Source organism: Candoia aspera, chromosome 12, assembly GCF_035149785.1.
Source record: "Candoia aspera isolate rCanAsp1 chromosome 12, rCanAsp1.hap2, whole genome shotgun sequence".
Taxonomy (NCBI): Eukaryota; Metazoa; Chordata; class Lepidosauria; order Squamata; family Boidae; genus Candoia; species Candoia aspera.
This window is the reverse complement of record NC_086164.1, coordinates 12,817,165-12,840,691: the sequence shown is the minus strand read 5'-3', so window position 1 is coordinate 12,840,691 and position 23,527 is coordinate 12,817,165. Positions and strand designations below refer to the sequence as shown.

The following is a 23,527-nucleotide window of genomic DNA, read 5'->3' as shown; positions in this document are numbered from 1 at the left end:
TCTCTTTTCAACTAAGCAGAGGAAATTAGTAACGGGGAAGTTTTTTGCTTGCTTGTCTGCTTTCATTTCCTGGCCAATACAGTAGATTAAGCCATAACATGGTTTGTTTGCATTTAGCTTAACATGTTGCATGAATGCAACCTCTGGTTGCATTCCTCAGGCTACAGACCGTCTCTGTATGTAAATAATGCTCAATTTTCTTATGACAGCTCCCCACCCCAGAATACTACTTCAATAACAGAAGAGGGATTCATGGTCCCATCTGCCCTAGTTGGCCGGAATAGCCACTGGGTGAATGAGATTCCAGACGCAGATTATGAGCAACAAAACCCATTTGCAGCTATGCCCATGAGACAGCTTTCGGTATGTCCAAATGTTGGTTATGAACAAAAATGGCATTTTTCAGGGTGTTCCTTGTATCAGTGGAAGCCACCTCTGCTTGCATGAGGGAAATTGACTTCAGTTTCCACTGATTCCTGCTTTAGCCCTGTCATAGTTTCCTAGCCCTCAGGAGTAGCTTTGAAAGAGCTACAATGAGAAGGAAGTAATTTTCATCATTGTGCAGACAGAACTTTGCCCATGGTTCCCTAGATCTCACTGCTACCACATGACCTTGTCTAGATACATTCAACCATTCAGATATACCCCAATAGATACCTATAAGGATCTAATCAACACTCCCAACTTGAACTATCAAAGAAAAGAAAAGCAATAGACAATCGGCCAGAGACTGGAATAAAGCAGATAGTGTGTCTAGACCTCCAACATAAAATAAACAAAACTTAATGGCTTTTGCATAGAGTCCATGACCATCCATGGCAGAAAGGTGGGTTACAAATTGAAGCAGTAATCATTAGTTATAATAGAAGAATAACCATAATCTTGTAAGAATTCAGCTAAGAACATGTGATTTATTTATTTATTTAGGACATTTACGTGACAGCCCCATTCAAACTTGGATGAGATTGCCAAAATGTAGGTTGTGAGGTTTCAGCCAACTGTAGTGGCTGAAGGTTTCAGCCAACTGTAGTGTGGTTGGCCCTTGTACTGCTGTGTCAGATTGAGCCTGGGTTGGACAAGGTTGCCATCATCTGGAATAAGCCAAAAGATTGTTTATAGTTAAATGGAAAAGTGTTCCCATGGCCAGCCTTTATGCAGGACCATGAGTTACTTGGCTTATTTATTTAAAGAGATTACATCCAATATTTAGGTTGAAAAGGCCACAAATGGACCTTGTGGATCCATCCACCCACCCATCCATCCTCTCCTTGTCTCTCCTGGCTATCAGAATGGAATAGACAGCCCACTTCCTTTCAGCTCTCAGAACAGAAAAAGATACAGATGTTCCATTATGTCATGCCTCTTGCTGGTCAATGTAACCTGTCCCTACTGAAATTCTACCAACTCATAAACCAGAGGGTCTCAACCTTTCCTATCTTAAGTCTCACCATCACTCTAAAGAAGAACCAGGCTCACACCAAGCTTGCTGGTCTTTTGTTTGTATATTTATCAGTTACAATGCATTCCAAGGATCTAAAAATGCAGTTACAATGTTGACTTTGCTATAAATGTAAAATGGAGGGAGAACTGAGGATAAAACAGTATTAGCCACTGGGAGCAGTCTTTTCCTAAGCCCTAATCAAGAAATACTTCCAAATAATGAGAGAGAGCTGACTAGTTCAAAATGTTATTTTACTTAGGCTCCAAAGCCCAACTTTTCAGAGGCCATTCCAAAGCCAGAGTCTAGGAAACACTCTGCTGAAATACTCAGCTCTCTTTGCAGAGAACTTGATTACCAGTTCTGACCTGCAAAACTTTAAGAGAACTGCTGGATGGCATAAAATAGTTCTGCTACATTTGCTGGCACCTAGTGATTGTTCAGATGTTTGCAGCCTGGATAACGCAGGCCTACTTTGCTTCAGTGTATCCAGCTGGAAATGGCTGATCTGCCCTCTTTCTCTTCTGCAGACTTTTCAACTGGGGTAGAGGAGTCAAACATCCTACTTACATGACTGCATAGTTGAGAAACACTGCCTTAAATGACTTTTAATCTTGATTTTCCTTTACAGAAACCTAAGACACCGATTCCTCTTCCCGATTATGGCAAGAACAGCTCCCAGCCAGTGAATGATCTCAAGGCTAAAATACCTTCTAGATTTTCCCACCCACAGTATATGTATAACTAACTTGTTGTGAAGATGGGAAAATGGGCATGTTAGTCCATGCCCATTTTCCCCAGCATGCTGGCTGGGGAATTCTGGGAGCTGAAGTCCACACATCTTAAAGTAGCCAAGTTTGAGAAACACTGGACTAAGATAACATCTTCCAAGCAGAAGACTCAACAGGTCCTTGCTTGATAGTGGTTACGTGAATATCCAGGATTAAGGATATTCCTGGATTATCCTTCCCCGTTTCAATATTTGATCAGTAGAGGATTGAGAGCAGCCCATAAGTAATGTTTGTCTTCCACCCTCAAAAACTGTAGCCTGTGAAGAATGCTTTGTGATGAATGCTTTGCTCGTCCATCCAGATTCAATCAGCTGATTGGCAGGAAAGAGAGCACCAATCTGGGGGAATGCAAGGGTTTGGATTGTACTGTCCCAAATCTGAGCAGTTCTCATTATTAAAATACTGCCATCTGATGAGCTACTCGAAACGATTTAAGGAGGCCACAAATAGCAAAAGAGATCTAGGAAGTGTCAATGAAATCCATAACTTGCCATCCTGGGGCCCAGATCCTCTCAAGAAGAAACAGTTGCTCAGTCTTCCTCCACGTAAGCAGCCTCCAGATTTGTGGACTTGAACTCCCAGAATTCCCCATCCAACACGGACATTGCTGAGAAACCTGGGAACTGAAGACTCTACTCCCAGAGTGGCCATGTGGGTAGAGCATCTATCTTGCCCACGGCCCTAGGTTTGACCCATTTCTAACAGAAGGCATCCAGTAGAAGATGATGGGTAAAAGTACTGCCTGAAGCCGAGTGTCACGGCCAGTAAGATGTAAACCGTGCTGGACTAGATTGACAAAGTATATAGTCGGACATCTCTCATGGCTCCTGTATCTAATGCGGCTGTGTTATTTTCTTAGGGCACCAACAATGTTTGCTTCCTCACTTCTGCACACAAGGAATGCAGAAATGCATTATACCCTACTTTTGCTATTGGCCATATTTACGCAATAATGTAACGAACATGAAAACTAAGTAGTGCCTTATGGCATAATAGGCTGTAAAATAAATACTTTTGTCCCTTGGCTGTCTCTCTCTCTCCCCCCCTCCCAGTTGTGGTCCTCAAAATCATCTTTGGCAGTTCCATTCCTACCCCCTTAAACGGTGAAGCGGATCATCATCTTTCCTAAAGGCCCGTTTAAAATGCTGGCCTTTTTTAATCTGACGGCAGTTGTCCACGTTGTGGGGCATATGCTCGTAAAAGCAAGCAAGGCAAACGAGAAATAGGACTGACACTCAACAGCTTAAAGAATAGCAGCTGTGCCTGGAAGAAAAGTGGTACTTTATTGTATTTTATTGCAATGATAATCCGATAGAGATCAGTGCTTGTTTACTGTTAGGGTAAGAAAAAAAGCTTAATGAAGAGTTAGTTTCAAAACTGGACTTCGGTCACTCCCTTTAGAAAAATAACCCTGAAGTAGAGGAAGAAATCATTGCAAAATTGCAAGCACGAATTTTTTTGCGCGTTTCTGAAGCACCCTCTCCCACCTCCGGGGATGTCTTAGCCTGGGACGATACCCACAGAGCCGCCCGTTTGTTTCGCGTGCACCGCCCTCCCCTCCTTTCTCCTCCCGCCGGGTCCCTTTCGCCCCTGGCTTTTGTTCGCCCGCTCTCCTTCTCCCCCCGCCCGTCCCTTCGACTCAGGGCAAGATCCCGGCCCCGCTGAGCTTCATTCACCTCCTCGCGCATGCTCCCACAAAGGCAACGGGGGGAGGCCGCCCAAAGGACGACGCGCCTGGGTGACGTGTTCCAGCCGCGGCTGTTCGCGAGGACAGCGAAGGGGGGACAGGGAGGGGGGGAGAGGGGGGAAGGGAGCGCGCGCGGGCGAGGGAGAAGGCCGCGCGCGCTCCCGCCCGCCTGCCGTTTCCTAGCCCGAGCCTGTGATTGGTGCAGGCCTCGGACCTGGCGGACCTCGAATGCCAGGCCCCGAAAACGGGCAGCCGAGGCGGCCGAGCGTCCTCCGGCCTCCACCCCCGCTCGGGCCCGAGCCCGCCCAGCGAAGGTGAGGATGTGGGGGGAATGGGGACGCCCAGCCGCTGGTCGCGGCGAGGCGAGATGCCGAAGAAAGCGCCTCAGCAAGACGGGAAGGCGCGGCGGCGGCGGGAGGGACAGGCGCCAGGCCGCTTAGGCCCCGGCCCAGGCCGCGCCCCGAGGCCTACTCCAGCTGTCCATCGCGGCCCGCTTTCTCCTCTCCAGGAACGGAATTCGTTTTACCTCAGCCCGGGCGCCGCTCGGGGTGCCGACGGCCCGCCGGGGGATTAGTGCTGGTGGTGGCGCCTCCGCCGCCGCCTTGTCCGGCCCGGGCGCGACAGCCGGCCAGAAAATGGCGGCGCGCAAGATGGCGGCGGAGACCGGCCGCCGCCCCCCCCGCGGGCGCCTCTCCCCCCTCCGCCGCCGTTGCCGCCGCCCCGCCTCTCTCGGCGCGGGCTCCGACGAAGCCCCCCCCAGCGCGCCGCCGCCCAAGCCCCCCGCCCAGGCCCCCCCCGCGACGGCTTCCGGAGAGGCGGGTGGGGAACGCCGCGGCGGGGGACCCGCCCGCGCCGCCCCGCAGCGCTGCAGCCGCCTCCGAGCGGGCGGGCAGCCGAGCCGGCGCCGCCGCCACTTCCCGGGGAGCGCCCGTCTGGCTCCGGCCCCCGCGCGCCGCCGGCTTCCCTGCCCGCCCTCGGCCGCGCCACACCGCCCCGGGGAAGGATGGGTACAACCCCACCCCTTTTGCCCGACTCGGGCTGCAAAGCGCCGCTTTTTTGTTTGCTCATCACGGGCGCTGATTGGAAGCGAGAGGAAGAGGAGGGTGGCGTGGCGCTCGCGCGCGCGCGCTCTCCCCGCCCGCCTGCCCGGCGCGCGCGCGCTCCCGCGGGGTGGGGGAGCTTTACGGGCGGGCGGTGGGGGAGAGCGGGGGCAGCCCGTCCGCTCTACGCACGCGCGGTCCCGAGCACTCTTTGTAGCGCGCCCCCCTCGCAGAGAAGGCCGGCCCGGCTGGCCGTTCGCTGGCTGCTCAGTCGCTCCGCAGGGGGGAGCAGCCCTCCTGCCGCCCCGCGAAGCCCATGCGCCGCTTAAGACTCCCCCGAGCCCCGGGTTGAAGCCGAGGGACTTGTTCCTTCGACCCCCCGGGGCAGGGTTGAAAAGCCCCTCCGCGCCCCCCCCGGCATCCCTTCCCCCGGGGAGGAAGAAGGGCTGCTCTAGGTGGCCAAGGAAGCTAGGGCTCGCGTTTCCCCGGCGGGGTGCGGAATAAACCCTTAATGGGGGGACACCGAGTCAGTTACACCGGGAGCCTAATGGAGAGGCAGGAGCGTATGGGCGCCAAATTGTTCCATTTATTTTCGAGGGTGCGGTCTGGAGCATACACACTTTTTTTTTCCTATTATAAAATTTGGAACAATGGTTTAGCATGCAGGGCTGTTTAATCAATGGATTTGGAACAATGGTTTAGCATGCAGGGTGAAGAGGGCCAGTGGAGCAAAGCCATGCTGCTCAGACCCGACCTACTGGCTAATTGGTGGCAGCCCTGCCTAGTTACCCCTTTTTCTGGAACTCTGCAGTGGCAGTATAGATACAGCCAGACACAGTCACAGATGCAAAGGTCCTTTCCAAAAGCCAGCTGGATGCCTCAGAGCTCAACCACTTTAACTGTGGGGATGCTGTCTCCCCCAGTTAGGCACTCCATATACTTTATAGTAGTTTGTGCCTTCTTTCAGTTAATTATGTTCTCTTGTAGAATTTTAATACCTTGATGTGGAGAGAAGTTTTACCTATTCTGGCTGTGAACACCACTTACAGATGTATATTCCTAACTGGACTTTTATGCATGTTCAGTCAAGATCTAGGCTAGAATGAGTCCCCATGCATTTTTCTTCCAAAGAAAACAGTATACCTGCAGTTCAAGAATTCTTGCTTTGATTTGATGAACAATCCAGTCTTCCAGAATCTCACGCTTATTGGTGCAGTCCTGAGCTATCCTAGATTAACAGAACTAACAGTCCACACTTCTGCAGATAACCACAAACACGCATTGGAAGATCTGGGAAGAAATTAGTATATACAGCAAGACAGAGTGTAAGCAAACTTATGATAATTTATAGCTTAAAGCTGCTTATGCAAAATCATGCACTATAGCCCATACACAGATGCCAGTTGATGGAATTTATGTATGTATGCCTAAATTTTACATGTCAGGTAAGATCGCCACATAAGATAAAAGCTTGAGTTGATAGTGGTGAGGTGTGTGCTACACCTTTTCTTCAAGACTGTTTATTAGAAGTTGGCTTCATTCAAGCATGCTAATACATACCACCAGGCTTTTGGTGGTCACAGCTATAAATTTGAATATTGCAATGCTTTCCTTAAAAATTTTAAGTATACAAGGACTTGTCTTTATATACCACTCTGTTTTCCTGGACATACAGAGCAACTTTGGCAGACAAATAGTCATGAGGCCCAAGTAGTAAATCCCTATATTTGCCAATATGCCTGAGTAATAAAAGCAGGCCTTTGGTTGTTATATTCTGAAAAACAGAAATTTGGGTTGGATTTGACAATATGAATAACAATTGTTACCTAAAAATCTTTAAAATGTCACTGCAGAAATGTCAGCGTGTTACCTTGTTTTAGGCTTCAATCTTATGTTCACTTACCTGGATGTAAGCCCATTGAATAAATTGAGTTTATTTTTAGGATTTAATTATAAAACATTTCACAGCATAGTAATAAATATCTTGTATAAAATTAATTGCATAATTTGCAAATAATTTAAATAGCAGCTGGATCTACTGTCATATCCTTTAATTGTTCTGTTAATTTTCACTCCTGATTTAGAATTTTGGTAACTATGGAGAACCTTATGCTCCTGTGTTTGCATTGAATTTGCACAGAACAAGACAATTTAATAAGACATTTTATGTGGCATTAATGCAACTAGTAATTTCTATATAATTTCCTTTTCAGTTTGTGAATGAGCCTCAATGATTATGGATCCAGGTGGTGGAAGTCTTGGTTTGCAGACACAGGAATCCAAAATGCCTCACACTATGATTATGCAGGATTTTGGTAAAAACAATACAATGCTCTCACAAAATTATTATTGGCTAAAGTATTTGCTTATTAGTTGCACTATATTGTCAATGAATAATCCACAGCATGGGTGCCAAAACTAGTATGGGGAATAGGAATTTAGATTTTTGGATGGCTCATGGGGCTCACTTCCTGCTGCCTCTCCTGTGCTGCACTGTGATTAGCTGCGTGCTTCAGTCAGTTACAAACAAAACCACATCCAGGTGTGGAGGATGTATAGTGCCCACAAAAGAAATCCTTGCTCTGAATTTGACAATAAGGTGACCAAATAATTATTGTAAATAATATCACCATATTAAATTTCTGAAATCAGTTGAATTGGAATATACCAAACTTGGTACCAGAAGACAGGTAACATGAGTATTTAAAATTCTTAGTCCAGCCTATAGACCTGTTTTTTCCTGGTGGACTAGTCGGGTCCCAACAATTATGTGAATATTTCCATCCAGCTGCAGAATTCTGTTACTACATCTTTTTAAAATTAATGATAAATATACTAGAAGGCTGGAGAGTACTTCAGATAACTGTATTCCAGAAGATGCTGATGCTAGGGAGAGTGGAAGGCAAAAGGAAGAGGAGCCGACTCAGGGCAAGATGGATGGGTGATATCCAACTCGACCTTGGGGGAGCTGGGGGTGGCAGTGACCAACCGGAAGCTCTAGCGTGGGCTGGTCCATGAAGTCACAAAGAGTCAGAAGCGACTGAACAGATAAAACAATAGCTTCATTTCTTGTATTATGAAATATCAAAACAAGTATTAATACGCTTCCTCTTTCATTATCGTGTTACAGTGGCTGGAATGGCTGGTACTGCTCATATTGATGGAGATCATATTGTTGTGTCAGTCCCTGAAGCTGTACTGGTTTCAGATGTTGTCACAGATGATGGGATAACACTTGATCATGGCTTAGCAGCTGAAGTTGTCCAAGGACCTGATATCATAACTGAAACTGACGTTGTTACCGAAGGAGTGATTGTTCCTGAATCTGTATTGGAAGCAGATGTTGCCATTGAAGAAGGATTAGATACCAGTGATCATGTTTTAACTTCAGACTTAATAACGGAAACTGTTAGAGTTCCTGATCAAGTTTTTGTGGCTGATCTTGTTACGGGTCCTGATGGACATTTGGAACATGTGGTGCAAGATTCTGTATCAGGACCTGACTCTCCCACAATGGTATCAGAAGAAGTTCTTGTGACGAATTCAGATCCCGAAACTGTGATTCAAGCAGCTGCCGCTGTTCCTGGCTCCACTGTTACTATCAAGACTGAAGATGACGATGATGGCAAGAGCACGTCTGAAGACTATTTAATGATATCTTGTAAGTGAAGTAAAGATATATATGAAATTAACTTCTCAGACTAGAAGTGATTTAACAATGAGAGACGTGATTGTATAGAAGTACTGTGTTTGGCTGTTTCACGTTAAGGAAGACATTGTAAAGGAGTTAAGCGAAACTACGTGGTAAGAGAAATGTGGAAGAAACTGGAAATGTGTAGGCTAAAACAGCTCTAAGCCTCAGCATGCGTATATTGTCTCAGCTGAGCATAATGGGCGTAGTTCTTCCTTGGGCTGATTGCTTTTATTAGCTTCCACTTGAATTCCTCCTTTTCAACCCTCAACTGTATTTTACAAGTATGTTGGGTATTCCAATTAACTTAAAAACTTTGGTTAAAAGTAATTTCAGATGGCTATAAAAGTAACTGTGGTTGACCTCAAAATAGCTAAATATGCTTAATGCTAAAAAGGGAAGAAGAGGGTCATGGGGGCCAGGAGGAAAGAAGGATGAGAAAAGAGGTGTATCAAATCTCTTTGCCACGATTAAAATCAGCATGGAAATTAATTTCTTTTTAAATATGCCAAGAAAATGTTAGGAAAAAAATGTGCACCTCATGCTGCTGCTAAGTTGCTTCTCGTTTCAAGTTAAATGCATTTATTTAGCAATCTATTGTCTATTTATTTTAGTTGTTATTTGTTAATCAATTTATAGTCCACCACAATCCCAAAAGACTCAGTGGTTTTCAAGATAAAATGCACAATAAAAACTATGTACTAAAAATACACAAATAAATGGTCTGCAAGCCAATTAAAACACAGAATAAAATTAAATGAATATGGTATCATGGCCCAAATGCTCTCTGGAAGAGCTTGGTTTTGAGTTGCTCCTGGAAGGCAACTGGAGTGGGAGCCAACTAGATGTTCACGGTGAGGACATTCTAAACGATCAGTGCTGCCATAGAAAAGCAGGCAAAGCTGGTCATAGCCTCTCACCCCACCTCTGGCTTTAGTCTCCGCATGCTGTTCTCCTAGGACTGTGAGTCCAGAGGGACTCCCAACTTGCTCATTCGTGGTAGTGACACCCGCGTTCGGAGATTTGTTAGTAAACCACCAGGGAATCGATGGTTGATACCTAATACAAGCCTATTCATGAACATTTCCATTACGATTCAGGTATGTGAAAAAAAAAATAATTTTAGCTATTCAGGTTTCATTGAAAATGAAAATTGAGAAACTACTATGGAATTTTATTTCAAATAAGTATCAAACATATTACTGTGACTTGTTCGTTTATGAGGCTGTTTCTACCTTCAGTATGATTAGATCAACATAATGGTCAATAACATGCCAAATAAATTTAGAAAATAAACTAGCCTATGTTGTAATATGGTATCATTCTTCAGGTTTTTAATTGTCATAGTTGCTTAATTACTGCCGAACTATAGATGAATGATTTGGAAGTTGTATCTTCCTTCTCTGCCCTCAGGAGTGGGCATGTGGGAAGCACTAATATAACCATATTATTGCTTAACCATTTTAGGGTTAAATATGATCTACAGGGAATGTGTTTCTGTATTAAAGAATGAAAATTGTGATAAATTGAGGACTATTCCAGCAAAATATTTCATTCTGCTTGAGCATAATCTATCGACAGTACATGTTTAATTGCCTAGTATTTTATAGAAATAGGTATTTTACATATTATATAGAAATTACTTTTCTTCCTAAAAGTGAAGTGCTCTAAGTAGTTAATTTGTCATAACGATAATTTCTTTTCATCTTCAGTCAAAAGAGTTCATGGTAAGGACATAACATTCTGCATGAACATGAAACAGTGAAAAATCTGTGCAATTGTATCATGACAAATCTGATTGATTTTGAAGTAAATAGAATATTTTTCCAAATAAAATATATTAATCTATTTGAAAAGAAAGGGTTTAAAAGGCTACATTTTATAAACTCTTACCTAAAGGGTTGGACTAGATGATCTTGGGGGTCCCTTCCAGCTCTGCAATTCTGCAGTTTTATGATCTGGCATTTATAGTGACCAACGGCAGGAATTCAAGAAAAGTAAAAAGAGAGTGTACAAGAAAACATGTCACACAAAACATAAAACACCCTCCTTTGTTTTTGTTTTTCAGGTTTGTGATGTTCAGACACCCACAGTGGATTGCTAGCTTTTGAGCCATAGGATGATACTGCATGCACATGCTGGTGATCCTATACCCACTACAGAGCCACACTGGAGCTGTCCTTTAGGGATAAGGTAATATTCCACCACCACCTCCTTTTAAGCATCTGTTACAGTATAGCAGGGGTGGGCAACTTTTTCTCGGCACTGAGCCATTTCCCCCCGCTCCCCGGCTGGTCTTGCCTTCGCCCAATTGGATCCCACTGCCTTTAATCATGTCAGTCTAACCCTATGGCAAGGTGGTGGAGTATCTTGCTACCAGTCCAGTGCATAGAGTTACAGTGTGGTTTCTGGCCACGTACGCTGCAGCTCAGAAATGGACCATAAAACGAGTGGTTGGGCTACATTTGACATGTTGGCCAAAAGTTATTCACCCCTGCAATACAGCATTGCATAGTCTGCTGCAACTATAAGTACAATGCTATTCTGTTCCCTTCTGAGAGAGCAATTAGGAAAGTCAGATTTCTTTTAAAAAATTGCACAGCTATGAATGATGGCATGTATCTCACGGTTTCCATGGTGGGTGTGATATCACCAGCATAGTGCATGCTGAGACATCACATGAATTGGGAGCTGGCAATCCACAATGAATCTGAACATCTCACACCTGGAAACAGCTAAGAAAGGTAAGTTAGAGGTGGTAAAGATTTTTTTATAATTTTTGTTTGTCAATAGATATTCCTTCGTACATAAATACCTTTGTAGAAAATTATTCCTTATAATTGCCTGGGTTGTGAACAAATTAATAGAACTTTAATAACCTAAGGAAAGAAGTTTTAAATAATCGGGTTTTGTTTTTTTTTCATTTTGCTTGGTTTTATGTGCGGTCAGAAAGTAATATTCTGGAATTAAAATTTGAAATTTCTGGTAAGAAGAAGTTTGGAGTTAAATAATATTTTTTCTTAACTTATCCCATAGGTTTACAATTCTTATGTTAAAGTCTGTAAATTGTCTTTCTTTTTTTCATTAACAGAAAGTTGTTAAATCAAGGTGGGAAAAAGCATTGATGTATGTGTTGTGGGTGCGGTCTAGCTTGTATGCATTTAATTCTGGACTCCCTTGAATAAATGGTGTATAAATGTTTATCATATCATCATATTTATTTAATTTTATCCCGCCTTTATTATTTTTATAAATAACTAGAACTCACAGTCTCCTGGTTTCTAGCGCAGCACCTTAACTACTAGACCCAAGTGGCTCTCTTTATAAGTAAAAAATAAATAAAAATAAAATATGCAGTTAACTTATATTTAACAGATATCAAGCTAGAGATTAAAGGTACGGTGCGCTACTGCAGTATTCATATGTAAAAGCATTATTGACAAATACAGTACGTTTATAGTGATTTATAACCATTTTTATTTGCAGCGTTTTCCCCAGTACTATAGCATTTATTCCAGTATATTTTTCCAACATTTTCCTGTAGCCATATGGATTAGATGCATACTTTATAAAAAGTAAACTTTCAGCAATGATCAGAGACTGTGAATCTGGAAAGTGTATTTTCTTTCCATGTTTTATCTATAGTTATAATAAAAGTGAGTCATAACTAAAATAAAGTTGAAATCATTGCATTTTGTTAAATCATGCTAGCGTTATGTTCCTGTTATACTGAGAACTTTCAGTGTTAAAGAATTTTATTTAACAAGTATTGTTCACTGCAATGCACTGCACCCCTGAAGCCTTGAAGTTTTATATTATCCATTGCAATATTTCTGCTGCTGCCTTTTAGGCATGAGATTAATGATATTTAACAGATAAGTTTTGGAAAAATATATTTTAAGAGGTAAGGTTTTCCTCATGTCTTAAATACTGCAGTTTATACTAACATACGTTGTAGCCGGAGTTTTTATTTTGGTTGAAATTTTTCAGGGTCTTTGTTAACATAAGGATTATTCTTTCCAATAAGCCAGAATTTGAAACTAGGCTTTATAATTTGTGTATGAATCTTGACTTATCAGAATAATGGTAAGCTGGAATTCAGATGAAGTCGTAATGTTGATCTTTCCCATCCTTTTCAATTTCTGGTAAATTTAACTGTTCCTTTTTGAGGGAGAAACAAATGGGAGTGATTAGACAATTGTGCAGCATGAGACCTGCTCACGAATTGTATACCAGGAGTCTGGAGACTTTACTTTAGTGTTTTACAGTCATTGGCATACCTTACAAACCTTAAAAAGAACCTTGTTCTCTGTTAGTTTTATGAATAAAATTAAAGCAGTGGCTATGAATTTGCACAATTGGTTTATTATTCTTCAAACAGGGTACATAGAAAAATCAACTGAAACCCTGGAAGAAGGGAACTATCACAATACAATAGAGAAGTCACTTCCATTACCTTCCAAAATGACATATGTTTGTGTATGTTATTTCTCTTTCTCATTTCTTTTTACTACATCTTCAGTTTGTTGAATCTAATAGGTGCTTCATTGTTTGGCCTGCAGCATTTGCGCATTAATATTTAATGTTTAGATTATGCAAAGAATTGTTGCAACTTTTTACATCTTTCTGTGCACTCCCAGCTAAATAAATAAATAAAAATGTAACATTTCAAAGGCAAGAAGTTACTCCAGAAAAAGAATACTTTTTTTTGTAGCGATCTAGGCTTAAATGTTTTGGAGGGTCACATCACAAAGGACCGCTTGAAACTTTGTGATGGCTACTTTGCTATGGAATTTGGTGTGACCCTTTCCGCTGTTCTGAGTATGTATGTGAATGAGGAAAAGGTGTTTATGCCAACTAACTTGGCAGGTATGCCTTCTCTGTGTGCATCCACTTGCCAGAAAGTCAGCGAGAGCCTCAGAAAAACCAGACTGAGCTTTCAAGAGACAGAGAAGTATTTGAAAGAACCCCCTTCTCTGTGCTGGTAGCATAAACCATCTCTTCTGTCAGCACATAATGGCACACACCAGAGGAACTGTCCCAAAGGCAGTCCCTGCTGCTAGCCCACTTGTGAGTTAGCTTTCCTATTAAAATAACAGGTTTGTTACCTGTATATAAATCTACCAGTCCAGCATTTCCCTTCAATCTCAGCATGCAAGCTATTTGTGTTAATGTTGTCTGTGTGACCTGATAGGGAGGAAGAAAGATCCGTTTCCCTCTGTGAGATGGCCTTTTGCAAATTCAGATGTGTAGTTGCACGGGCCAAATGAGTTGAATTTTATTAGGGTTTTTAAAAATTCATTAAAAAAACACCAGCAACACTGAGTTCAGCCATAAGTTTAATTTTGCAACGGTTAACAGTAGCAGTACTGATAAATCTTTTTACAAAGTTAAGTGATTAGCTTTTTTATTTCTATTTAGTTCTGTTTTCAGTAGCTCCAGCATTGTTCTGACCAGTTCACAGACTTCTGAAATACAAGTTCATCAGTGACACCAAAAACTGCAGCAGTTTTAGCAGGTATCATTAAATGACATCTAGCACAGGCAATATGGGCACACATAAAGCAAAGATGCACTGTTATATTCATGTATTGTTTGTGTGTATAAAAGCAAGAAATTATATATGGTTTGCTTGCTTCCCTGAAAGAACTAACACCTCGAAAGGGGATCAGCTTCTAGCTGACTATTGCATGGAAGTGCAACCTTGGACAACCCTTTCCAGCTTCCACAAAGTGAATTATACTAAAATTGCTTAAGATAAACCACATGGGTCTTGTGGTGCTGTTATTAGTGCTAAAAGGAAGCTCTGATGATGATGGTGAGCGTAGAAGAAAGTCTAAAACAATAGTCAAAAAATGAAGAGCAGGGCCTGTGCATGCTTCCTTTCTCCAGTATCAACATATTCTTACTCTCCCCACCCCCAAGAGTTTACTTCAGTCCCTTCAGCTTTATTTCTGGATCATTCTGAAACAAGAGACACTTATTTGGAAATGGTTAACATACTTTGATTAAGAAAGAACTCTAAATATTCCCGTCCATAATTAACATTAGTTTGACATAAACCTAACTGATTAAGGGGAAGGGATTTCCATGCAAGAAAGGAGTGTTGAAAGGATTGAATAAATAATTGCTTTCTGACCCCCTAATGAAAATAGACCTGTCCAAGGGCTTGTCATGCAGTTCACTCACAATTTCAGTGTTCTGCATCAGTCATGATTTCATCCTGTGGAGTACCTTATTTTGGAAAGGAAGCTGTATCTGTGTGAATAAATACTAATACTTTATTTGAAATGTCGAAGATCTTTCAAAGATCAAGATGAATTTCCTAAAATGATAACATGGGTATCCCTCGCTTCTCGTATGTTCTAAAATGGGGAAAAAAAGAGCAATAAAAACGCAAAATACCCATGCCTTGTTTAATTGCTTAATCAGACATTATGATATTGAAGATATATTTCAACAGTGCACTTCCTGATTCTTTCTGGGGGTGAAATTAATTATTTTGATTTACTAAAATAATAAATTAACAAGTTACAATGAATATGTTTATACCATGTGCAACCTTCAGAAATTAAACAAGTGCAGAGTGATTGGTGTGCATGCCAGCTTCTAATGCAGTCATGTTGATACTTGCATAAAGGAGCTAAGATTCTTGGACAGTATTGTTCTGCTTCACATTCTACTTCAAACGTAACGGCAGTTCTTATTTATTTTTTTAGTGGATGACGTTGGGGAAAAATTAGACCATATCGGAAACACCCCCCTAAAAATCAGCACTGAGGTTTCCCATGGTGACGTATCTAAAGATGATGGGTTTGGTTCTGAAGTTATTAAAGTTTACATATTTAAAGCCGAAGCTGAGGATGATGTTGAAATAGGTACGTATCTCAAACTTACGTTCATGGGTCTGTCCATAAATGTTAAATAAAATATATCTGCCAACCTTCATGAAGTAAATCTTTCTTTATAATGAATCCAGTTAAATTAGAGCTTCCATCAAGGCAATTTAAAGTAAATGGACTCTTAATCAAACCAGAGCATAAAAGCTGTGCCCATGGATTTCAAACTACATGAATGTCCCGTTCTCCCACAACCCCCCAGCATCTCATGCACTTCTACAGCCTTACTGTTTTCCCAAGACTTAAAAGGCTACCTTTATTATTTTTATCTTCCTGCCAAATGTTCAGCTTATAAATTTGTCATACTACTTACAGACTGAGATTGCCTTGGTGTGTGATCTGCTCTCCCTAAAAAAATGCGTTGGTTTCTGTTATGCCCAAACACAGAAGAAAAACAGTAACATTTTACTGTTCCTATTAAAATTCTATCAGGTGGAAATTACTTTTTTCTATTCAAGGTGGAACAGAGATTGTAACAGAGAGTGACTTTCATAATGGACATTCTGTAACTGGAGTTCTGGAGCAAGGCAGTGTTGGTAGAGTTCAACGAGAGAAGATGGTTTATATGGCCGTTAAGGATTCTTCCCAAGAAGATGAAGATATTAGTAAGGACAACATTTCATTTTTGTTTTATTAAGTATATAATTTTGTAATTCCTCTAATGTAAATTTGGTTGGGTTTTACCTCTGAATTATTAAGTGATTATTCTAAGTTTCAGAAGGTAGAAATTAACAAGCCAACAAGCTGCTTCATCTCTCCCACCTCTAAATACTCAAGTCGCCAATTTTGCATGTAGAAAGAGTCATGTACACTTTTACACAACCTTTAATCCAAGCAGTTGCGAAACCCATTTTGACAAAGCTGTGGTCAAGTATTACGTTGCCTAATCAATTGACTTTGGTCTGCTTTGCACTTGTGAATAGCAGAAAATAACATTGGCATGTGTTGGCAATCCCAGATGCATTTTGTGAAATGTTGGAAAATAAGTATGTTGTTCAACGTGTACCAATGATAATACTTCCATGAATGCTTCACCAGTTGTCAGTATTCATTGTTTTTATTTTGCTTTTCTAATTTACCTAAAGCTATGTTAATGTCAATGTTAGTGTCAATAATTTCTGATTTAATAGTTATTCTGGATTAAGGATTGCATCAAATTTTACTTGTCTGTTCAGTATTTAAAATACATTAAAACCAGTGAGAAGCAAGATAACAGCATAAAACAATCACCAAGATATCTAAAAGTATTGTCTCTGTAACTTTCATTTCTTTTTTGAAAAAAAATTCACCCATTTTTAAAATTAAATATCTAAGCCTTATGACTGTTTCTATTTCAGATTTTACTTTAGCCATGTAACTTACTGGATAGATAAGCTAATGAAGAGCAAAATTTATTGACTTGCATTACAGTATTGTAAAGTGTAGATAAGATAATTTATATGAATTGTTTGAACACTGAGCATTCTAAGTGCTATATAAATAACTGTATTTTAAAAACTGCATAATTTTTTATGATGGTGAGTGAATTAAAAACACTCACTTTATTAAGGTATTTTTCTACTTAGGAATTACACTTAGCTTCTCCTCTCCAATATAAAACCATAGTGTAATTTTAAGCAGATCTGTTTAAAAGCATTTTTGGTTTTGGTTTTTAAAATGTTTTTAAATACGCATCGAGTAGAATCCTTAATAATAGAGTAGAGGAGGATTTGATTCAGAACAATTTTGTATTGTGATTTATTGCATACAGATCTAGATAGTGGGTTTAGTAGATGTTAACTGAGCAAGGATGAATTAGTTGCAGAAATAGAATCATTAATTTAGCCTCCTTTAAAATCAAATCTAGGCTGTGCTGAAATAGCAGATGAAGTTTACATGGAGGTAATTGTTGGTGAAGAGGAAGCCACGTCACTTCCTGATGCACAGCTCGAAGACTCTGGTGTGAATAAAACTTTTGTTCCGGTTGCATGGGCTGCTGCTTATGGTAGGATGCTAGATTCTCTTTATGACAGTCCCTTCTCCTCACTCAAGTTACTACTTCTGTAGCCTTGCTCATCTCGTAGGGTTTACTCATCTCTTTCTGCCTGAAGTAAAGTCTCCTTCAAGCCAAAGCTGACTCTTGGTGACTGAGAGAGGATTTCTGAAATGATATCTTTCAGTTTACTACTTGGAGGCCCCCTACTTTTGCTCAAACTACACATTTTGTAATGCATACTTAAATTTTCTAAATATAATTTCAGACAGTGATTAATTCCCCAGTTTCTTTTGATTCCTTGAAGACCTTCTTTCCTCTTTTCATATAAAATCATAAAAGCAACTGAACTTACCTGCTATAATTATAAGATATTAATAAAGAGGCTTGGAATGCAGAATATTGCCTGTTAAATAACCAGCTCTTCAATCTGCCCTACCACAACAAGGTGCTAATAGATTTTGCTGGACAGGCCATGTCATTCTGAAATTTCTTTTCAGTTCTTTTAGTCCTTTTGGTATCTGCTTTAATCTGTATATGCTTTTGCTCAGTCAACCTCATAAAGGACTGAAGTGAAAAGAGGAGGAAGACTTGCTTAAGGAACAATGGATGGACACATCTGTGTTCTTATGAGCAACAGATCATTCAGAGCATATTTCAGTTAAGATGTCTAGTTAAAAACAATCTCAGTTGAAACTGCTGGAGAAACAACATTGTCAGTACCTTGGGAGCTCTGTCAGAGTAGGTGATACTGGCTATGGGGGCCAGTGATCTGGTATGTGTGTCTGTGTGTGCGCGCGCACACACAAACATTTTATGAAAGAGAGACTGGACATCGCTAGGCAGGTTTGTTTAATTCATACACTGGCTTCTGCTTACATAGCAAGTATTTTTTATGATAGTATAAATTGAATATTTGAAGGCTAATTGCTGCTGCTTTGTCTGCCTGATAAAATAATGTTAATTGTATACAATGGGTTCTTGGACATCAAAGCATATTTGTAAATTTTACTTGGAAGCAACAGGCAGTAAGCTTTGTTATTAAATAGAAGATTTTATGTGATTATGTTTTGGTTTTGGTTGGGACTCTTTTGAGTGTTTACAAAAGAAAATTCTGGCAATTAGTAAAAACAGTTACTCATTGTTTTCTCTTTCAACTATTTCACAATATCCGTGCACAAACTATTTGTTTGCTATGTGCAAACCCTACTAATCTGTTTCTCTTCTGGACCAAAGTGATCCAGTCAACCATTCTAATGGCAGTCGGGCAGTGTTCCAGAGGTCAGCCTTCTGAATCGGAGGGGCCCATATTGCTCTGATTATAACAGGCCCATTTGGGGGTTGGACTATGTCCAGAGCACCAGAAATCACTTCATATTTTTCAAGGATTAGCTTCAGAAAACTGCTGATGAGCATGCTCCAGAAGAGAAACAGAACACAATGAAGTTCTTTGGAATGTTCTGTTCCCAGAACAATAGGTTTTGCACATCCCCACCATTTGTGAATTAAATCACTAAACTGCTCATTTCCTTAGGGGATGATAGAAGACTTCCCAGGAAATATGAAGACTGTCAAACACCAGGTAAGAAGATGAAGCATTATTCTACCCTTGGTATGAACAGAGCTCCCTCCGCAGTATAATACAGAGCAGTCTATGAATTTTAGAATAACTCAAAATTAAATTTGAAAAGGAGGAAAGGATATTGATACATAGAAATGCTACTCAAATAAAGCTATGGAGAATTGCAATCATTGGTGCAATTTATTACCAGGTAATAAATATGAGAACGGGACTTTATATGAGTAAAATATTCATTTTCCTGCTCTTCAGCTGAGAAAACTCCCAGAACATAAAGTAAACATAAGCGATAATAAACTATTGCTTTCTACGTGATGCAGTAAAGAGACGTTTGAAGTGCTTCTGGGGTCCTAGCATCATGAAGCAGAGTCCCATCGCAAGCCAAAGGCATAATAAATGCTTTCAGCTTTATTTTCCTAAATCAGGTGTCCTAAAGCATTCATTTGCAACGTTTTGATGTTATCTTCCATACCAGGAACAAACTTGGATGCAAGATTAGAGAACAAGAATGGTAATACAACTCAGTATCTGCAGATTTGTGATAGCATTAATACAAACAGATTGCTTAAGCAGAAGACCAAGAAAAGGAGAAGAGGTGAAGCGCGACAGTGGCAGACAGGTAAAACAGCCTTCTAATAAGTTATTACCCAATTAAATTAACCTTTTAAGGTTATTAACCTTTCTATTTCTGCTGGGAATTTTTTGGCAAAAAACGACTACTCTGTTTTGTACAGTCTCTTGGTTACTTGCTTGTATCTTCTTCCAAGCAAGTTTTGGAATCTACCTGGTGTAATCTACCACCAGTTGCTTTTGGGTAAGAACTAGTTTTCATGTCTGGAGACTCCCTCTTGGCGGATATAACTACTACATGTGTGGCTTGATTATAAGCCGTGTTTTCCTCCCTCATGTTTTTTTCCCTAGACTTTGAACCATCTCACCTGATGAGATGTTCTTGAAAACTTGGAAGTGTACAATTTTTATAAATTTTATTGGCCAAACCAAAGTACTGTTTCAAGGTAGACTTTGGATTTAAGTCAGAGGTGATTTCCATATAATACCCTTTCATTTGGTAAGCCAGTAATAGCTGTCATCCTGGTAAGTTAACATAGGAGGAAGTACAATATATATAAATGAAAAACAAAACATAACAAGTGTTTTAAAAAGTGTGAAAAATACAACAGAAAAAGTAAAGTAAAAATAAGAGAGATATGTTTCTTTGTGTATTTTTTTGTTTCTTTGTTTCTTTTTCTGTTACTATTTTAAAACGCAATAAAAAATTAATAAAAAAAAAACATAGGAGGAAGTACGTGGTGTTGGAAATGACCAAGAGGCAATTCATAAAGGTCTTTTCCTGTTCTGTACATACCAAGCCATCATTGAAGTATGTTTATTGTTCATTCCTGATAGCAGAAATAGAAGGCTGAACAAACCTGAGCTTTTTAAACAGCTTGTTTAGGAGCATTTATGATCCAATCATGTTGCAAATGAAAGAACAAAACATGCACCTTCTGATATCTATAGTAGGTGTGCCCAATTATTTAGAAATTATCACTTTATTATTGAAAATACAATACATATTGAATAGATGTATAATTTTAGATCATAAGCAGTTATATTTATTAATGTGTAGAAAAATATTTTAGAAATTCAAGAGATTTATCTTTTCTTGAATGTTTAATGAGTCCAGCAGCAGTTGAAACAGGCAAGATGGCGGTCATAGTATCACAATCCACACTGATATTGCAAGCTCTTACAAAAGGATAGGGCCTTGGCCACGATGCTGTGACTGCTGCCCTACTTGTTTGGATCCTTCATGGACACTCCAAATTGAATTAACAATTCTTTATGTCAAATATTAGAGTCATAATACACTGTGTCCATTGTGGAGTGGGAAAAGGATATAAATAACCACTCAGTTATAAAAAATTAACTCGATAAAGATTGAAGAAGATAGGTAAAGTAGTATTTGTTTTTCGGGAATTTGAAAAAGTAATTACTGGGTGGAAATGTTAATAGATCTTGATTGTTTAAATTTTCATTTTCAAAAGTTTGTTCCGAAATGTAAACCATACATCATCTCAGTAAAGGCTTAGAGCTGGGGATGTGCTGAATTGTTTAGCCGAGTGAGTTACTGGTAACATTTGCAACATGTATAACTATATAGAGCTATAGTTTAAAAAGTGACTCTTAGAATATTGTCAATTTTTATAAGGATTTTAATTATCACTTTTTGCAGTCTAGCACATACTTTTCCTGGGACTAAGTCTCATTTAATTCACTAGCATATTTACTTCTGAGTAGTTATATACAGGTTTGCATTGTCAGCTGTTGAACGATGTGCTTTAAGTTGATGCTGCGTTCTGTTTAGCTTCAAAATAGCTTAAACATAATTTACTTCATAATTCTTTCTGTTTATTTGAAACAGCTGTTATAATAGGCCCCGATGGACAGCCCTTAACAGTCTACCCTTGTCACATATGTGGGAAAAAATTTAAGTCCAGGGGATTCTTGAAAAGGCATATGAAAAACCACCCAGACCACATGATTAAGAAGAAGTATCAGTGCACGGACTGTGACTTTACGACTAACAAGAAAGTCAGCTTCCATAATCACCTGGAAAGCCATAAGCTTATCAACAAAGGTGACAAAACGCACGAATTCACAGAGTACACCAGGCGCTACAGAGAGGCGAGCCCACTGAGCTCAAACAAACTGATCCTGCGGGATAAGGAACCGAAGTTGCACAAGTGCAAATATTGTGACTACGAGACTGCCGAGCAAGGCCTGCTGAACAGGCACCTGCTCGCGGTTCACAGCAAGAACTTTCCCCACGTTTGCGTGGAGTGTGGGAAGGGGTTCCGCCACCCGTCGGAGCTCAAAAAGCACATGAGGACCCACACGGGGGAGAAGCCTTACCAGTGCCAGCACTGCGTCTTCCGCTGTGCAGACCAGTCCAACCTGAAGACGCACATCAAAACCAAGCACGGGCCTGACCTGCCCTTCAAATGCGAACACTGTCCGCAGGCCTTCACGGACGAGAAGGAGCTTCAGCAGCACACAGAGCTCTTCCAGGGGCACAAGACCCACCAGTGCCCGCACTGCGACCACAAGAGCACCAACTCCAGTGACCTGAAGCGGCACGTCATCTCCGTCCACACGAAAGACTTCCCTCACAAGTGTGAGGTTTGCGAGAAAGGGTTCCACCGCCCGTCGGAGCTTAAGAAGCACAGCGAAACCCACAAAGGTAAGAAGGTGCACCAGTGTCGGCACTGTGATTTTAAAACTTCAGACCCTTTTGTACTCAGCGGGCACATCCTCTCAGTCCACACCAAGGACTTGCCTTTTAAGTGCAAGCGCTGCAAGCGGGGGTTTCGGCAGCAGATGGAGCTGAAGAAGCACATGAAGGCCCACAGCGGAAGGAAAGTCTACCAGTGCCAGTATTGCGAGTACAGCACCACGGACGCGTCCGGCTTCAAGCGGCACGTCATATCGATACACACGAAAGACTACCCTCACAGGTGCGAGTACTGCAAAAAGGGCTTCCGGCGGCCCTCCGAGAAGAACCAGCACATAATGAGGCACCACAAGGAGGCCCTCGCGTAGCGGCCGGGCCGGGGAAGGCGATGCGGCAGGCCGGTTGGGGAAGAAAACTCCCGTGGACTGTTTCTCCTGGTTTCAAAGCTTGATCTTAAGTCATAACTTTGCATTCTTTGTATTAAAAGTCTTAAAAGCGTTAGGGTTGGCTGGGCATCTCGTACCCCTATGGTGGTTGCTTATCAGAACCGAAAGCGCGCGACGAAGGCCGAGAGGTGAAGGGACGCCTGAGAAGCTGCAGGAAGGGTCTCTGAGTGTCTTGCTAGGAAGCGTTACACATTATTAATAAGCTAAAGAAATATTAAGGCCATTTCCGTAAGCCCTTTATCAATAACGCCATTTGTCACCTTAACGAAAACCAGGGACAGAAGTTCTTTCGAAGGGTTTGCGAGAACAAATACACCATATGCAGTTTTGGGCAGTGAAGCAAGAGAGAAGTCAGTCACGCGGTCCTTACATTTTTTTTATTTTTTATTTTTAATTGCGCTGGGACAGAGTATTCGAGAACGGGTCGAATTTTAAGATCGGTCTTTTTTTGTTTGTTTTGTTTTTAAATTTTAAAGCAATCATAACATTTCATAAGTACACCTTGTTTTCCCCACGTGTTTAAATTTAACAAGCAATTTCCAAAGTTTTATTTCAGAGCTGCTAACCTATTTTTATTGCAGGATGTCGTGTTGAAAATACAGCATTATGTTTCTGAGATCACAGGTTTGGTGCTAGGGACAGAGACACGTATGTACATAATTTCCCCTTTTGCCTGAAACTACAGTTGAATGTTTCATATGGCACATGACATGATTAAAACTTAACTTTTGACCAAGATTTTTTAAAAA

At 41.0% G+C, this 23,527-nt stretch overlaps 2 protein-coding genes across 6 annotated transcripts in view; one reads left to right on the top strand and one right to left on the bottom strand.

Annotated features, from left to right (window-relative positions):
* The window catches only part of SATL1 (spermidine/spermine N1-acetyl transferase like 1), a 21,714-nt gene extending 17,228 nt beyond the window's left edge, over positions 1–4,486 (bottom strand). For both annotated transcript variants that reach the window (XM_063313705.1, XM_063313704.1), the window contains exon 1: positions 4,443–4,486. The gene's annotated coding sequence lies outside the window, so the exon portion shown is untranslated. The remainder of the gene's footprint in view (positions 1–4,442) is intronic.
* Positions 4,022–23,527, top strand: ZNF711 (zinc finger protein 711). Of its 4 annotated transcripts, none has more exons than XM_063313694.1 (9): positions 4,022–4,230; positions 7,170–7,271; positions 8,087–8,617; positions 15,367–15,525; positions 16,005–16,151; positions 17,393–17,530; positions 19,053–19,100; positions 19,573–19,716; positions 21,523–23,527. In XM_063313694.1, exons 2-9 carry the CDS (start codon positions 7,187–7,189, stop codon positions 22,698–22,700), a joined length of 2,430 nt encoding a protein of 809 aa, XP_063169764.1. In that variant the 5' UTR covers positions 4,022–4,230; positions 7,170–7,186; the 3' UTR covers positions 22,701–23,527. The 4 variants fall into 4 exon arrangements, with proteins under 4 accessions (XP_063169764.1, XP_063169766.1, XP_063169765.1 ...); XM_063313695.1 differs by lacking the exon at positions 4,022–4,230 and adding an exon at positions 5,787–6,281; XM_063313696.1 differs by lacking the exon at positions 17,393–17,530.

What these genes read in the sequence shown, in the direction of transcription:
- ZNF711 (XM_063313694.1), top strand. Translation starts at nt 7,187, where the DNA reads ATGATTATGGATCCAGGTGGTGGAAGTCTTGGTTTGCAGACACAGGAA. An exon ending in TGAGGATGATGTTGAAATAG is followed by an intron (nt 15,526 to 16,004) that starts GTACGTATCTCA and finishes TTTCTATTCAAG; the next exon opens with GTGGAACAGAGATTGTAACA. An exon ending in TGAAGACTGTCAAACACCAG is followed by an intron (nt 19,101 to 19,572) that starts GTAAGAAGATGA and finishes CTTCCATACCAG; the next exon opens with GAACAAACTTGGATGCAAGA.